Source organism: Melitaea cinxia, chromosome 10, assembly GCF_905220565.1.
Source record: "Melitaea cinxia chromosome 10, ilMelCinx1.1, whole genome shotgun sequence".
NCBI lineage: Eukaryota > Metazoa > Arthropoda > Insecta > Lepidoptera > Nymphalidae > Melitaea > Melitaea cinxia.
In genome coordinates, this window is record NC_059403.1 from 14,606,152 (window position 1) to 14,623,815 (window position 17,664).

General features: G+C 36.1%; 1 protein-coding gene across 1 annotated transcript; it reads left to right on the forward strand.

The window, feature by feature from the left end:
- Positions 1 to 606: 606 nt before the first annotated feature.
- Positions 607 to 14,931, forward strand: LOC123657265 (dynein axonemal assembly factor 5). The gene is made up of 12 exons (XM_045592839.1): positions 607 to 1,243; positions 4,010 to 4,193; positions 4,609 to 4,826; positions 5,780 to 5,937; positions 6,528 to 6,731; positions 7,018 to 7,168; positions 9,508 to 9,672; positions 10,608 to 10,799; positions 11,190 to 11,339; positions 11,574 to 11,759; positions 13,977 to 14,165; positions 14,700 to 14,931. The coding sequence occupies exons 1-12, from the start codon at positions 607 to 609 to the stop codon at positions 14,828 to 14,830; spliced, it is 2,565 nt and encodes an 854-aa protein (XP_045448795.1). The 3' UTR covers positions 14,831 to 14,931.
- The last annotated feature ends 2,733 nt before the right edge of the window (positions 14,932 to 17,664 follow it).

The following is a 17,664-nucleotide window of genomic DNA, read 5'->3' on the forward strand; positions in this document are numbered from 1 at the left end:
CCACCACATGTCACCTGCTCACAATATTTTAACTATATCTATTTACAGATTGAGATCAAAGACATAGCCTGGTCGAGCTTTATTCAATCCCATGCCTTTTCAACATTAAGATATTCATTGATGTTTAGGCTTTATTACATAAAGTTCGCTTAGTAATTTTTTAAACTTCAGTTAAGGCAGAGATTGAACTGCAGCCGGAATCTTATCGTATAATAAGATAGATATTCAAAAAGGAATTACTTTTTGCAACTTTCATACCATAAAGATTTGTCTACACCAGCGTGATTGTGGAAGGTTTATGAACTGTAATTTACAGCATACAGCTGGACACTTTTTCAACTTTTCTCCCATTTAAGATGATGCTCCTTCCTTCTTGCTCCCTAACAAAATAATTGAATGTGACAGGCTGTATGGATTATAGTCCTTTGCCTTTCCCTATTGGGGATACATTTTAAAACAACAATGAAAGTGACATTTAACAGTGTTGTTATGGAAACAAAACTTTGTTTATCAATACTTTGTTTTTGACTGAAATTCTGGTTTCAGTTATCTGGTAGAAAATTGAATTGAATTCAGTTATTTATCTATAAATATTACGAGGAAAACATGTCTGAAACAACACCAAAACTCGAAAATGATCCTAAGGGTGCCTTGGAACAATATATTGCCACGCTTCAGAGTGAATCAAAAATAGCAAGAAGACAGGCATTAATAAAAATTAACGAAGAGATTTTCGAAAATCCAATTAATGTAGATTGTGACTTGACGGTAGTGTTCCCGGAAATTTACGCATATGTTTTAAAATGTTTTTCTGATGCCTCTGAATCCTGTCGCGAGAATGCGATATTAATTATGTCCAATTTTATCGAAAAGTTACCTTTAAACGACTATTATTTAACGTACATACTTCCCGTTATTGTGAGGCGGATAGGTTCCGCAGAAACTATAGAAGACTCCGAAGAGATTCGACTAATATTAATGGGACTTGTTCATAAAATATTAGACAAATATAAAGGAACAAATCTTCTCTGCCCATTTATGAATGACTTTACTGGAATATTAACGAAAACTTGTACCGATGTGTTTCCTAAGGTTAAATTAGAAGCGTTCGATTGTATTATAATGTTAACAAAAATTTTACAAAGAGATTTCCATTTCCAATCTGAGAGTTTTGTCAAGCCGCTGCTGTCAAACTTTACCCACCAACATTTTAGAGTGCGCGTTGCAGCTATCAAAGCTATCGGTAGAGTATTTTTAATATTTCGAAAGTATTAAAGATTAATATTCTTTTAGTATTTTTTTTTATTATTTAATTATTATTTATTTATGCAATTATATTTAAAAATATAATAATACAAATATTAAAATATATATATCCATCTCATCAATAAATCGTCATTTTTTTTTTAAATACAATGATAGGCTTGTGTTGTTTTTGTTTACCTGCAAGCAGACAGCAAGTGAAAATGCGGTCTAGGATGGAGCATGCTTACCTAGAAGTAAAGTAACATATTCACTCGTAACTTAAAGATCCCCAGGTTATAATTTTCCGGAAACAGAGATGCTGGTAGAGAGTTCTATTCTTTGGCCGTACGCATTAAGAATATACAAGCAAATTGCTTAGTGTGTATAGTGGGAATGTAAACCATATACGGGTGGCTTAACGCAGTGCGTCTGGTTGTACGAAGATTGAAGGAGGAAGGGGGAATCAGGTCATGGAGTTCCTGCGCACACTCTCTGAAATGTATCTGATAAAAAACCGACAGCCCGGTCACAAGACGCAAGCATTGAAGCGACCAGTGCATCATCACCGATGAGCTCCAGCTGGTACTTATTTGTGCCATCCCAAAGATGAGAGAATTACTCCATGCATAATCGAACTTGCGCTTGATATAAATTTAAAAGCTGTTCCGGAGTGAAGTACTCACCTTCGAGAGGACGTCAAGTTTTTGGCAGCTGTTTGAGCCTTTGCCTCTATGTATGAGCCAAAATTGAGGGTAGATGACAAAGTAACGCCAAGAAGCTCCAGGTGGCCGGTTATGGGCACGTGTACACCTTGGAACTCTTTCCAGGAGTCAGGTGGAAAGGACTCCGCTTTGCCGATAGGAGACACGCCTGGGTCGTAGAGGCGTTGAACTTGACCAGGTTTGCGTCACCCCAATCAGAGACAGCTTTAATGGACAAGGGTTCAGATAATGGATCATGGCTCCCCTCAGCGACTGGACCTCTGACCCACTCGCCGGTGCCTCGATAAAGGTGCTGTCATCTGCATACCCAAAAGTCCCAGGTTTGAGCAGGTCGTTGATGTGTAGCAAGAATAATGTTGCCGAGATCACAGACCCCTGAGGGAACCCCGCATTGATGGCCAATCAAATCGAACTCGCAGCCGTGAGCCGTTAGCTATGAATACGCGGATTTATCGATCCCTCAGGAAGTCAGATATCCATACACAAAGAGAAATCGGTAGGCCGTATGAAAGAAGTTTGTTAATAAGGCCGTCATGCCAGACCATGTCAAATGCCTTCGAGACATTCAATAGCCTCACTCCATATGTGTGTGGCATACGCTAGATCATCTGGATTATCCGTGGACCGATTTCGGTGAAAACCGAATTGTCCTTCGCTAAGAAGGTCGTTCTCCTCAAGGTAAGCCAGGAGCCGGTTATTCAGTATACGTTCTATACCCTTACAGAGTATGGATGTTACGGAAATGGGCCGATAATTGACAGGGTCAGCTCGACTGCCTTTTTTGGGCACAGGCTGCACGTTAGCTTGTTTCCAAGCTTTCGGTACATGCCCTGTCGCTAGAGAAAGATGAAACAGGCGTGTCGGGATTGGAGACAACTCAGTTGCACAAGTTTTTAGTACTATGGCTAGTATTCCGTCAGGACCACTAGCTTTATTCACGTCTAGATTGCGCAAGGTTTTAAGGACCTCTTTTTAGCGAATTCCGATTTGAGACATAGACGTCTCGCATTGAATCGAAGAAGTTAGAGGCGTGGCGCTGCCTGAATTTAAACGTGAGGATTCTGCAAAGAGATTTGGAAATAGGTTTGCCTTCTCCTCAGCGGTATGGGCTACTGATCCATTGGGTTTTAGCAGTAGAGGTAGTGAGGGGCGACAGAAGTTCGATTCGACCGACTTAGCCAGGCACCAAAAGGCTTTACTACCAGGTGGGTATGACACAAGTCTGGTCCCAGTTCTGCCTATGTGATCAAATCGAGCCTTCCGTAAAGCTTTCTTGCAGGACTTGGCGGCTGTGTTGGTGGCTTTCTTCCTCTGACCCACCTCTTTTGCCTTGTGAAATTGCCTGTTTGAACAGTCAGTATTAAACCAGGGTCGAGCTGCCAAGGAGGCTGATGCGTTAGTGAATAGAATGTAATACTTCATTCCCTGACGCAGCACATCAGCCACAGCATTCGCACAAGATGACGGGTCATCAGAGGAGATGCAAATCTACCGTCACTGGTACGATGCAAAGAGAACGCATGTCATCTCAGTCTGCTGTCTTGTGTCGTCATATTCGCCGGGTGCCTTTGAGGCATGGAATGGGCGGTGAATGGACGGATACGAATTTTATCAGACAGTGGTCGGAGCTGCCTAAAGGCGATGAGATCGATACCGAATCTGCTGTGAGCAGAAGGTCCAAACAGTTGGCAGTATGCGAGTCAACATCGGGTACACTTTTTGCTTCCCGGACTAGCTGGGTGAGATTGAGTGCTAAAGCGAGATTGCGAATCTTTCTACATATGCCTTAAAAGTACAAAACTTCTTTAACTAAATTATATTTCTGCTAAAGTTATTATGTTTTAAAGAATACATTTTTTTTTAATATACAAGAACAGTCTTCTGTTGAGAATATTTTACTTTGCCAGACCTTTTAAATTGCGATTTACCTGAGTGGCATGGATAGATTATAGGTAGATTATAGACATAATCTGCAAATAACAACAAAGTACTCGTATTATATAATTTTATGAGCAAATTGTTATTAATACCAAATTTTTTAGGTGGTGTTGTTTTGGCGGGTAACGTCAAATGTTTTGAGATGTCCATAACACCACTAGCAGAGAAATTATTTGATGAAAATATTCAAGTGAGACTACAAGTTACTATTGAAGTCGGTAACTGGATGCTGATGTATAAAGATCGCTATTCGTTTTGGCATCGCATGATACCACTGCTGTTGACAAGGTTTGTATAAATCATATCTCAATAACATATGTAATTTTTATAGATATGTATTATTGTAACAGTGTAATGACAATGATCTTGATTGATACATAAAACATGTTTTGGAGTTTTGACAACAATTTTAAAATAAATGTTTATAATGTTATAGATGTCATTATGGCCTGTGAAAATTTTAGCTAAGAAAAGTTGGTTGAAAAATATCAATAAATAATATCCCAATTTGTTGAGGCATCCAAAAACTGTTGACAAAATTAAATCAATGCATTTCTATTTGATGTATTTTTATCTGTCGCTTTCCTCACCAAAGTTAATGATTATAGATTTTAATACAATTTTAAATATAGCTACATTTATGCAACTATTTGATAACAAAAAAAAAATAAAAAATTATATCATAAAGTTCTCTATATTCCAGCTTAAGTGACGTCATGGCTGATGTAAGAGAGACAGCGACTAAGCTTTGGGATGACATAGGTTTGCAGTACATGGAAGAAAACGAGGAAGATCTGAAAAAGAAAACTGACTTTCTCAAAGATGTCCCAACTCATTACCCCGATGTAAAGCGCCCCAATCTTGGCTGCAGGACATTAGTCCAATCTAATATTGGGAAGATTGTTCCGGCTATTGGTAGAGGTAATAGGACTCAATTAGATAATTTTTATGTTTTATCATTTTATAAATTGATAAAACAAGGTATTCTGGTAATTATTAAAAGGATTTTGAGCATAAGTTACTTTTTTAATCGACTTCAAAAAAGGAGGTGATACTCAATTCGACCGTATATTTATATTTATGGATGTTCGGGGATAACTTCGTCGTTTATTAACCGATTTTGATAATTCTTTTTTGTTGGAAAGGAGATATTCCAAGGGTAGTACCATGATAAGGAAACCAGGATCTGAAGATGGGATCCTTGAGAAATCGAGGGCAACCCTTGAAAATCTTAGTGACGACTAGTGCGTTTGTTTTTTTGGTTTGCGAGCAAACACAATTATTATTGTTGTAGACAACGTTATTAAATCTCACTATTGATTGCCATTATAAGGGTGAATAGCGGGGCAATCAAGCAAAGAATTTTCACAAATTTCTTCTCAATGTAGTGTCGTGTTGTCGTCTCGCTTCATCAAGTTGTCCAACGGCTCTGCCAACCTCAGGAATCTGCGCAAAACTTTTTTTTTCGCCCTCATTAATGGCTGTCTCCGACATGTAGAACGATTATATCAATTTATATAATTATACCCATTACTAGCTGACTTGGCGAACTTCGCACCACCTTATTTTTTTCTTAAACATAGTAATTACATATACCTATTAAAATAAAATGAAGGCTATCTTTCAAGTTAGTTCAAACTACACAAGGTGTGCAAATTTGATTAAAATTGGTTAAGTAGCTTAGGAGCCCATCGCGGACAAACAACGTGACGCGTAACTTATATATATTAAGATTATTGTTGTTTGTTGGCAAACAGCACTCAACACAAGAAAGGAAGAAAAACAGGCTACACTGATGTGGCTCATTTGTATTAAAATATATTTTTAAAGTTTTAAAAGTTAGACTATGGTGACTAGCTTATATTTATGTTTAGAAATGGACGGTTGGCAAGCGGACGCCCGGCTGCGGTGTGCTCAGTTGTTGTGCTGGCTATTGCTGTGTGCGGAAGAGGGATGTACCCAGCACGCTGGTGCTGTACTAGCCGCACTACACCGTGGAGCCGCTGATGAGGACCAGCGGGTGGTTGTGGAAGTGAGCTTAGTTCTAATTTTTTTTTATACTGATTGCGGAAGAGGGTAGTACGCAACAAGCTGGTGCTGTACAAGCCACACTTTACCGTGGAACCGCTGTTGAAGACCAGCGGGTGGTTGTGCAAGTGAGCTTAGTTTTAACTTTTATTTTTATACTGTGTGCAGAAGAGGGTAGTACGCAACACACTTTCCCACCACAGGAACACAACATTACTTGAGGAGAGTATTACTTCGCTGTAATCCTTTGTAAGGTTGGCGTACTTCCCAGTAGGTCTGCTTCAGATTTTAAACAGAAGATACTTTCTACTGTGCCCTACTTCCATAAAAAAGTGGTGTTTAAATTGAAATTCTATAAATGTTTTCAAGAGGTAAGAGTCTTCGAGTAGAAGTCTTTAAGTCTATTAAGAAGAAGGATTAAAGCTACAAATTTTTTCAAGATTTGCAACTTTTTCATGATGTTTTCTTTATCATTAAAAACGAGATGAAGTTTTAAATAAGCTTAAGTAATCAAAAAAATCGATAACTTTCATCTAATTCAAATATTCTATTCTTAGTTCTATTACGGCTGTTTTTAATGGTCATAATTTACAGGTGAAACGTGCATCCGAATTGTTTGGTTACTTTATTACACCAGACACCTGGTGGCCTCTCCTTGAAGCCGAAATGGACTCATGGAGCGCGCTCTTCGTGGTGGCCAATATCTTGAAAGGTTCTCGAGCTGAACTGGTCAAGGAGAAGGTTATGCTTGAATTGTGTAAAGAGTTGGCTGATCCTGATAGATGTAGAGTTCGGAAGGTAAATGATTTGATTTCTTTTAGACTTTTCTTTTATCTAATTAATTAATAATATTCAATTCGTTAATTTTTAGAACAGGGGTTATTTACACATTTGGCATTTTTTTAAATTTGTGGTCCCATTTTATTAACGTGGTATTTTTTATTAGTAACAATTGGTGTAGTGTAAACTTTACAGAATTTTGACATATAACATGATTCCCAACTAAGGGCCTAAATCAAATATTCGAAAAATCTGTTTATTGTTATTTGGCCAATTCCTCATGTTATTTTCCTTAATTGTATAGCCCAAGTATCAGACCAATTTGCTCCATGTAACTGAAGCGTTGATGGATCTCTGTAAGAACGACTGCAACACAGTAGCTGAAAAGTTGTTTATTATCAACTTCACGGTGTATGCAATGCCTTGTGATGATAAAATACAATTTATGGCAATTTGTAAGTATATAATTTTAATATAAAATTTAAATAGTTTTGTTTATAATGTATTAAGAATGTTTAATGAATTGAGGATTAAGCTCTAAATTATTGATCCTTTTTGTCGATTTATTGAAGTTCAGAATGATTAACAGAAAAGGATTAGGAATTATATACAAAAATTTAGTTGTTAAATTCTATGTTTATTGTATTTATAACGGACATAATAGGTCGGAGAAAGTCTTTTCGTATTTTCTAAAATTTTAAAAATGAAATTAAAAAGTAGAAAAACAGTTTCCTACCACTTTTCGTTTGTTTTCTTTTTCACCAAAATGGGTGAATCCAAAGGAGAAATTTGGTACATTTTAGAGTTTAACTTTAACTAAAAGCCGTGGAAAAAATTAGTGACGTTTATGGACCTAATACAGTGTCAGTAAGAGTAGCACAAAATTTAAGCGTTTAAGCACAGGTTTAAGCGTTTTCAGTCAGGAAATTTTCATGTCAAAGATGCATTTCGCTCTGAGCGCCCAGTTAGGGAAAAAAGTGGTGATATTTTTGAAAGTGATGATATTTTTGAAAAAGTGGAGTTAAATCGACAATTGAGTTACGATATAGTTGAAGATCTGACGATTGACCATAAAAGTTTTTACTCATTTAAAAAGGGTCGCTAATAATAAAAAAAAAAAAAAAAGTCGGCCAAACTGCACAGACTATAGCGAAATCCGGGTTGACACGCAATAAGGTGATGTTGAATGTATGTTGGGTTTGGTAGGGCAATATTAATTATGAGCTTTACTACCCTTAACATTTAGGGGGAAGAAAAATAGATGTTGTTCGATTCTCAGACCTACCCAATATCCACACAAAACTTCATGAGAATCGGTCAAGCCGTTTCGGAGGAGTTTAACTACAAACACCGCTACATGAGAATTTTATATATTAGATTATAATTAATGTAAATCATTACAGCCTATAAAGTCCACTGCTGGACATAGGCCTCCACGAGTTTACACCAAAAATAACGTGAACTCATGTGTTTTGCCCATAGTCACCACGCTGGGCAGGCGGGTTGGTGACCACAGGGCTGGCTTTGTCGCACCGAAGACGCTGCTGCCCGTCTTCGGCTTGTGTATTTCAAAGCCAGCAGTTGGATGGTTATCCCGCCACCGGTCGGCTTTTTAAGTTCCAAGGTGGTAGCGGAACTGTGTTATTCCTTAGTCGCCTCTTACGACACCCACGGGAAGAGAGGGGGTGGCTATATTCTTTAGTACCGTAGCCACGCAGTACGTAATGTAAAGACATTTTGTAAAATTAATTTCTATATTGTTGTTGTTGTACCATTACGAAATCCCAAAGGGTTACATTATTTTAAATGGTGGATAAATAAAATAAAATAATGTAGCTATTATGAAAATGATTAAGTTAAAATAGGGATAGGGTGGTTTTTGAAGTTTCCAATCTCATAACAGAATGAAATTTTAACAATAGACGAATATTATTAAATAATTGACATGCAAGAAGTACACGTACCGTTCCTATTTATATTAAAAATGCAAAATTTTGTGATAACGGACTGTATTACATTGATGTTTTTTTGTTTGTCACTCTTTTACACAAAACTACTGAAATATGACATGATAATTATGTAATAAGTACTGAATTATTTTACACTTGCCGACCCGTGCCCACTTCGTTAGGCGTTAATTATTATTTTTTTGATGGAAATATGTAGTAAAGTTTTCATTTCACTCGCATTTCTCTGACTTGATTTACATGTACTATTATTTTTTACTGAATTTTTTGTTCAATAACAATAAAATAGAGCCTATATCACTTCTAAATCTGTAGCTTTCTGTTAGTGATCAATATTTGCGAAGATTACCCCCTACAAACAAACATAGTTAGAAACTTTACGCTTACGCTTCAGCCTGTAATATCCCACTACCGGGCATAGGCCTCTTTCCCCATGTAGGAGAAGGATCAGAACTTAAACCGCCACGCTGCCCCAATGCGTGTTGGCGGATATATTCCCTACTATGAGTAACGATCGCTATCAGGTGTACGTGATAACAATCGGGACCGACAGCTTAACGTGATCTCCGAGACACGGTCGGAAGACCCACAAGCACTGCACAAACACTCAGACCAAACCAAGAGACACAAACCAACAAAACAAGAAGCTTTACCTCTTTATGATATTAGTACAAATGATATATAATAAGCTGCAGATCTGGAATAACTTTTAAGTTACTATTCCAAAATTCCTTTGGGATCTGATATTATGCAAGTGAAAACACAAAACAAAACTTGCCAAAAATATAATACCCTCAAAGATCTCGTATCATGTCATATATTTTCAGCAAACTTGGACAAACTACGTAGTATTGAAGGATGCGGCAGTACCCTCACATCTCTCTACGAGAAACATATTGGAAAAGTCCTAGCGGATATAACCAGCGACGCGTCTACTTGGAACTTGTTGACTCCAGACCGCTGTCTGCTGGAATGTGTTTTATTGCACTCAGGTATTTAGTTGTTGAGGAAATAGTTGGTTTGCTTATTAACAGAACACTGTTCAAAATATAACTATACTCACCAGCAAGGAAAGTATCCCTGTACTTTTTCTGCAATTACCTGCGACTTTTTTAAAGCGATGTTTAGAAAAACTGGTAAATTAAATAGATTTTGTCGGACCAGTCTCCATCGGCATTGGTTAACATCTCTTCAAATTAGTCCAGCTTAACTGGTATTAAGAAATAGGTCGGACAAAAACTTTAGATTTATTTAGATTAGTTCTTTTGGGATACCATGTAAAACTTATATGCTTTTAGCAAGTCTGTTATCATCTTAAAAAATGTTGATTATATTCCTGTACTAACTGTGCCCGCGACTTCGTCCGCCTGGAATTTAATAAAAAAGTTATTGTTCAGTTCGCAGAGTTATAAAATAAATACATTTCTAAAATAATAGTAACCTATGTTACACCTAAATCGGTCTAGCCGTTTCAGAGATTAGCCGGAACAAACAGACAGACAGACAGACAAAAATTGTAAAAAATGTTTTTTGGTGTATGTACCGTGTATACATCCATATGCATTTAGTAAAAAGCGAATATTTTAGTATTGCAAACAGACACTCCAATTTTATTTATTTGTACTAGCTAACCTGGCGAATTTCGTATCACCTTATTTTTTTCTTAAATATAATAATAACATAATATATCAAAATAAAATATAGCCTATCTTTTAAGTTGGATCAAACTGCGCACGGTGTGCAAATTTGACTAAAATCGGTTAAGTAGTTTAGGAGTCCATTGAGGACAAATATTGTGACACGAGATTTATATATATTAAGATAGATAAGACTCCGTAATTTTACAATAAAATTAAATATTTTTAGCATTATATTTTTGATATTTATTAGAACACTTAAAATATTTTTGTGTTTAAAAAATTCTCAGGTTCAGCTATGGGCACGCAGTTGCACCTCATCGCACCTTTATTAAAAGAATCTCTCGCTCCACCGAAAGCGGATCCGGAAGTCAAATTGAAGATATTTACAGCGCTATCAACTGTACTGTTACAACGGCAGACGAACTTCAACAAGTGTAATCATTACAAGTTGGAATGTTTCCTAAAGATCGTTATTGACGGTGAGTATCAATTTTTTTGTTCACAAATGGTAGAATGAGAAAACGGGGCAGACCTTCTGATTAACCTTGATGTTAGTCCAGACAGTTGGAAGAGGCCTTTGTCAACTTGTGATATACAGGGAGTCGATGCATGCTAAATATATCGTTCAAATTATTCTATATAATCATGTAAATTACTGTCTGAATAAAGGCTATGATGTATAAAATATATTGTCATACACAGGAACAGTGGAATTCTAAAAGCTATTTCTAATTCCACTGGAAGTTGTCTGATAAACCATTACATGTTTCATCTATTAAAGATTTTATATAAGACTTTTTTAAACGGTAAAGTATCATTTTTTATTATATCTGTACACAGGTCTTAAGAGGAAATACTTTATTTTGCAGAAGTGATAGTGCCAAATCTGGTCTGGTCACCGGGTAGAACAGCCGAAGCAATCCGTACAGCGGCTGTTGCTTGTTTATGCGCTGTGTTACAAGATAATCCAGCTCCAGAAGGACCAATGACTGATGACAAAAATGATTTAGTTGAGGTAAGTATATCGTAATTAAGGACATGAAAAATTAATTTATTAAATTACATAGAAAAAATCGAACGATTTCAAATTGATAAAACAGTCAATCAAATATGCATTATTAAAGATCAATCAAAAATCAGATTAAATTTAAATGGGACAGACCCTAAAACGGTAGTAAGAGTAGAGACGTTTTTCTTAACTTTTAATTATTGTTACGATATAATAGTCTCAATAACATTGTTTCAGAATGTAGATCTATTTTCAAGCCAGGAGTATCTGGAATCGTTCCTAGAACAAATAGTTCCCCTACTAGTGAGCCTGACCGACGATAACTCGCCTCTGACTCGACAACACACAATGAGGGCGATATGTTGCCTCTCAGAGTTGGCGAAAAACCGCGGATGTTTTACCGTTGACATACTGCATAGACTATACTTTGGTGAGATAATCTTCTAACCTTTTTTTTTAAATTTAAGTTTATTCCTTAAGAAAAGATATAAGGGCTGTGCTGTGGTGTGTAAAAATATGGTGAGTGACATCGTGTAAAACTGCCACGGTCTTCTACATAGGCCGTGCAAGAACAGTAATGGAGGTACGTCGGCTTAATGGTTGCGTTTTTCTTTTCAATTTACTGCCGCCAGTGGCATGTCGATAGATTATGTTTTAAAATATAACCAATTACAATGAAACGTCACTCAATATAACCAATAACAATGAAACGTCACTCAACCGGCGTGTGCAGTGCGCACCGCGCCACGTGACTGCACTCATCGATAGCAATGACCTACAGCGGCATTGACGCGAACGAAGGTTTTTTTTTTTCAATTGGCAATTCTCGTACATAGTACATTTGCCATTATCAAACAAGAACGAAAAGTTCTCGCCATTGAAATTAGGCTCCGTTGCATGACCTGTATTTAAGACCGTGAAAATAATTGACGCTGACATTCAATGATGCTGACGCCTATTGACGCGGATAGTTACATTTTACAGCGCTTTTAGCCGTAGCAAGATATAGGTATAATAGTTTACCAGTATTTCCTGTACAAATACGAATAGAAAAGTCAATTTTTATTTTGATTTGAGAGTTTTATTGTTTTAATGAAATTATAATTTTGATTAAACAGAACATTTTGAATATTACGTATATGGTCATCGTTCTAAGGAGTAAACTCCAAACGCGTGTTGTATCTGACAAACTTTTTTATTTTTTTACTATTTTATCTTTTTGCATTTGATACAACTAACTAACGTAACTAAGTAAGCGTTATTGTTTATAACTACAGAGCCCTGTGCCAAGCGATATACTTTTAAACTGTTGAGTATTTTTTCATTTTAACTCATAAGTATGTATGGACTTCATCCGGCAAGTATTTCCGCATGTGATTGCGTGTGTCCTAATAACTGCTAAACCAACGAGTTATTTTCGACGTCGAATAAAAACGTACTTATAGCACAAATTTCTTCTTTTGTTTATCCCTTGAAACAATAAAACTTCTGAATCAGTTTTATTCCGTACAGTAGTTAATTTTTACACAATTTCTTCTGATTAACCTTGATGTTTCTTCTTTGTTATGATTGTAACAGAGTAGTCCAAACAAGGCTAAATTACCCCATTACGTATATTTCCCACCATAGACTCAATATCACGGTTTCGCGATAATCTGTGCAGTTTGATCGACCTTGACTACGATCTCTTTCGTACATTCTTTAGGTAGGTGATCCACTTTTTGTCACCAATGATCAATCTCTTCTAAAATAGTTCATATATCATTACTTCTTAAGAGAGAATCGCAAACTCCACAGTATTTTTTTTCAGACACTTCAGGTGGCACCCATTTATCGAGCTTTCGTGTATAGGGACCTTTTTTAAATGAGTCAAAACTTTTATGGTCAGTTGTCAGATCTTTAGTTATATCGTAACTACTCAAATGTCGATCTAGCTCCACTTTTTCAAAAATGGCATTACGCTGATCCGTTACTAGGCGATCGGAGCGAAATGCATCTTTGATAGACATCAAAATTTCCTTACTGAAAACGCTTAAAATGATATTTAGCTATTCTCACTGACACTGCATTAGGTTGACGTCACAATTTTTTTAGCTTCTTTAGTTGCATTTTTTTTATTTTTAAAGTAAAATGTACCGAATTTCTCCATTGGATTCACCTATTTGGGTGAACAGGAAAACAAATGAAAAGTGGCGGGAAACTGTTTTTAACTTTTTAATTATTAATTTCATTTTTAAAATGTCATTTTTTCATGGTAACAAAACCGACCAGATAAAAACAATAAAACCAAAAAAAACCTCTATGATGCCCCGTCATTGCTGGAGTATCTGTAGCAACTGACAAAATATTTCGAATAAGAATTTCTTTCTCTTGAAAAAAAAAAGGTGTAAGTAGGTGTTTGTAGAAATAAAAACATGCAGCATCCTGGTGGATCTAAATAGTGACTTTTACTCCACACAATGACGACGAAGTTAGAGCAACCGGATTTGCAGAAGGACGTGGTAGCCAGGTCAAGGTAATTCATGCATTCCCTCACAACGTATTAAGCGGCCAAGAAAACGGTTAACGATAAACGAACGTGGGGTACCAAAAAACAAGACAGGTAGAAAAACGCAAGTAAGGTATACTAATATTTTTAATATTTTAGTGGTTCTCAAACGCCTCGACGACAGCAACGACAAGGTTCGCTCCTGCGCCGTTCAAACGTTGTGTAAGCTGTTCTCGTGTCGGCCTCAGTACGACACCGTTGTCTACAGTGCGCATATCGACGCCCTGTACAGCGCTTTGCTTGTCCACCTCGACGATAATGATGAGATATTTCAGAAAGAAATATTGGGTAAGGCACAATACAAAAATATTGTCTTTAAAACATTCTATAAAACAGAAGTTTGAAGTTTTGTTGTGTGAATAGTGAATTTTAGTACATAATTGTAATGTTACACTTTTGTAATGATAGGATTTGAAATAGCACCGTTACACTATTATTATCAACATATCATTAGTCTTCGATATAATACACTGCTGCAATTAAAGACGTTATAACTTATAACGACTCAATAGGTACTATTTCTTTTATGTGAAAATTTTTTTTGCCGCGTTGGGTGCTTTTTGGTAGGGAAAAATCACGCGCAGCGGACGACTGCTGTGCGCGTTAAACGTTTTTTGGATGGGTGAAATCTCGTATGTTCGGTATCTGTAGCAACAGCTGACGTATTGTGCAACATTATACACATAATTTTAATTCAAATATATTGAAATTTCAAATAAATAAATACAAAAAGTTCTAAGTTGTCACTTCTATCGGCAGTATCTATGATTGCCAATATAGTTTTTAATTCTAGTAGATTTAATGATTTTTTATTTCTTCCAGGTGCTTTAATAAAACTGAGTGATATAGATCCAAAACTACTGATGAAGAAAATTATCACCAATATACATTTGTATAGAAATAAAACTGCCTATGAGCGTCTTTCTAGTCACATCGAAAAGTTATTAAAATAATTTTAGTTAAAAATGCATACCAAGGAGTGTCTTAAGTTGTTAATTTTTCTCAATAAAATGTATTGATGATTTTATTTAAGGAAAATATAATATTAAAAGAGCTTATGTTTTTTTTTTTTCATAAAGTAAATAGGTATAATTGATTGGTAATTATCGTGATTTTGTATACTCAGACAAATTATTACTAAATCTTCCTTATATTAAGAGGGCATTAAAGAACTTGGGAGACTAGAATTTGGGTGAAATGAATGTAGTGAATGAAAATTTTAAATATTGTCACAAAGTCAACTATGATGATCTATATGTCGGATGAAGTAGATTTCTTTCGCTCATCGTCTTTGAGCACTCGGTTTACTGTGGGCTTCAGTGGTCAATGTTGGCACAAGTAAACACAATTTATGATATCACCAATTTCTTATAACACAGGAATCACTTAGCAGACCCGCGGGATAGTTAGTATAGTTAACGAGGAGACTAACTTCTTAGCATTCGATGGATTCACCGTGCGGGTGCCGAGCCCATCGTGTGGCAGAGGGAGAAACTCAGAGCAGTTCCTAAGACTTGCGACCTAGGTGTAGCTTTAAGGAGATCCGCTTTAAGATGTATATCAACGCTTACCTTCTTTGCTCGACGTAGTCCACCCTGCCTAGCCAAACTATAGATCGCTATGTAATAATTTGTTTGCACAAATTAATTATTAAAAGAGTCTAGGTTAAGCTACTAACAGGATACAACAAGTGCATCGTGCCAAGCCAGAGCCAAGACTGCCTTAGCCGCGGTTGCACCGATCATTTTATACACGTCAGAATAACTCGAGTAATATAATAAGTGAGGGTAGGTGACTATCGAACGATGTGCTAGGTGGCGTGCTCGGTGCATCTGTTGTTTATAAATTCCTTGCTAATTGCGTACGAAAGCGCAAGTGCTGACAAATACATATAATAAAACTGTAGAGGTCGAATTCCTGTACAATGAAAAAAAAAAGCTCAAAACCGAGTCAGACGGATGTAATAAGTGAATAGAACTAGTTTAGATTTTATCAGATTTTTTGAAATTTTTTGGTTCTCTGTTTGTTTGTTTGTTTGTATGGGCTAATCTCCGAAACGACTGAACCGATTTTACTAAAATTCTGGTGATAGCTTAAATCCCTGTTCAACATATAGGATACTTTTGATTCTGAAAAATTAAAGAGTTCCCGTGGGATAATTAAAAAAACTTTAATTACTTTTAAACAGCTTATTATACAACTTCTGCGCCTAATTAAGAACCGATAACGTATCATCATAGATTAAAACAATTTTCACATTAAAAAGACGAGGTGCCGTGAAAATGCAAAACCTTACAAAACAGTATCTAGCATAGCGTATTTCATCATCATATTAAATAAACGAGATAGCGCTGATAGCATTCTACCTCAGCGTCAGCTGTTTCTTGCACGGCCTGCTCTATGTTACTTTCTCACATGTAAATCAGCCAAACAATCTATTTGTCCATGTTCCGAATCCGTTTACGTTGAATTTCGTCATTACAGAAGCATTATAAGGTATTGCGATCTACAAAATTTTTAAATACCATGCGGACGAAGTCACGGGCATCAACTAGTAGAAAATAAAGCTACACAGAATAAACAGCGGTATATTACATCTGTATGTTTTAACAAAGTGGTAGCCTCGACGGTATCGATCGATGTTCTATGTGTATTCACCATCTTAAGTGTGTCTTTTATTTATATATCTGATGGGTAACTTAATTTTTTAAAATCACTGTTTTGGTCACTTTAATTTTTCAGTTACAAGATGTATTTATTAATATTTACAAATTTTTTACTTATGCAACATTAACACTATTTGTCACTTAATTTTAAAAGAATCACGGCTTAGAACCAATAAGGTGGGTAGTTAGCAAGGAACTTATATGTTGGATATAACTTCCTTGGTTGTTAGTTACAGAACTACAGATATAGATAGATCATCGATGTTCCTATCTATATCTTATTATATTTACTTAATAACTCAATACAATAATTGTAAATCATTAATATTTTAAAAATGAATACTATATATTTTGTTTAAAAGTACCTTTTAATATACCTATTTTTTTATATTTAAAAACAGGAAACTTTTATTGAAATATTGATACGACATTACTCTAGTATCGACACGTACTTAAATCCGTATTGTCTCTCTCTACTTGTGTTTTTTGCCTCGGAACAGGGTATCGAATAGAAAATATCGATACTGTACTCATGAGTAGTATCGAAAAAAAATTGGTTCTCTGTAAAGTTACTTTACGGACGATAGTCACGGTCTTATTTCACAGCTCAGAACACTAAACCCAATTTCAATGGTGAGAGATTAGTACGAAATGTCTAACTTTTCATTCGTTCATAACGTTTCATTCGTTGCTGTTGTCAGTACTATCGCTTTGTGCCGTCACGTGGTGCTGTGCCGATCTTCATTGTAATTGGTTATATTTAATGATGTTCTTCATTGCGATTGGTTATATTGAGTGACGTTTCATTGTATTGGTTATATTAACTGACTTTTCACTGTAATTGGTTATATTTTAAAACATAAATGCGTGACATGTGATAGAAAAAGTGACAGAATGCTATTCTGTCTTCGTTGCACAGCACCACGGTCTTATGCACTAAGCGATCGTCATGCCACTCATGGTTCTGGCGGCTTTTAATCATTAAGCCAACGACTAGTTTTCCGACCCGTGTAATAACAATAAAGGTGAAAATACACGGTTCAACCAAATTGAATCACTTTGGTTGAATGGAGCAGAAATGAAAGGAATGCTGTTTACACGGTATCTGGAAAATGAACTGT

What these genes read in the sequence shown, in the direction of transcription:
- LOC123657265 (XM_045592839.1), top strand. Translation starts at nt 607, where the DNA reads ATGTCTGAAACAACACCAAAACTCGAAAATGATCCTAAGGGTGCCTTG. An exon ending in TGTTCCGGCTATTGGTAGAG is followed by an intron (nt 4,827 to 5,779) that starts GTAATAGGACTC and finishes ATTTATGTTTAG; the next exon opens with AAATGGACGGTTGGCAAGCG. An exon ending in ACTGCATAGACTATACTTTG is followed by an intron (nt 11,760 to 13,976) that starts GTGAGATAATCT and finishes TTAATATTTTAG; the next exon opens with TGGTTCTCAAACGCCTCGAC.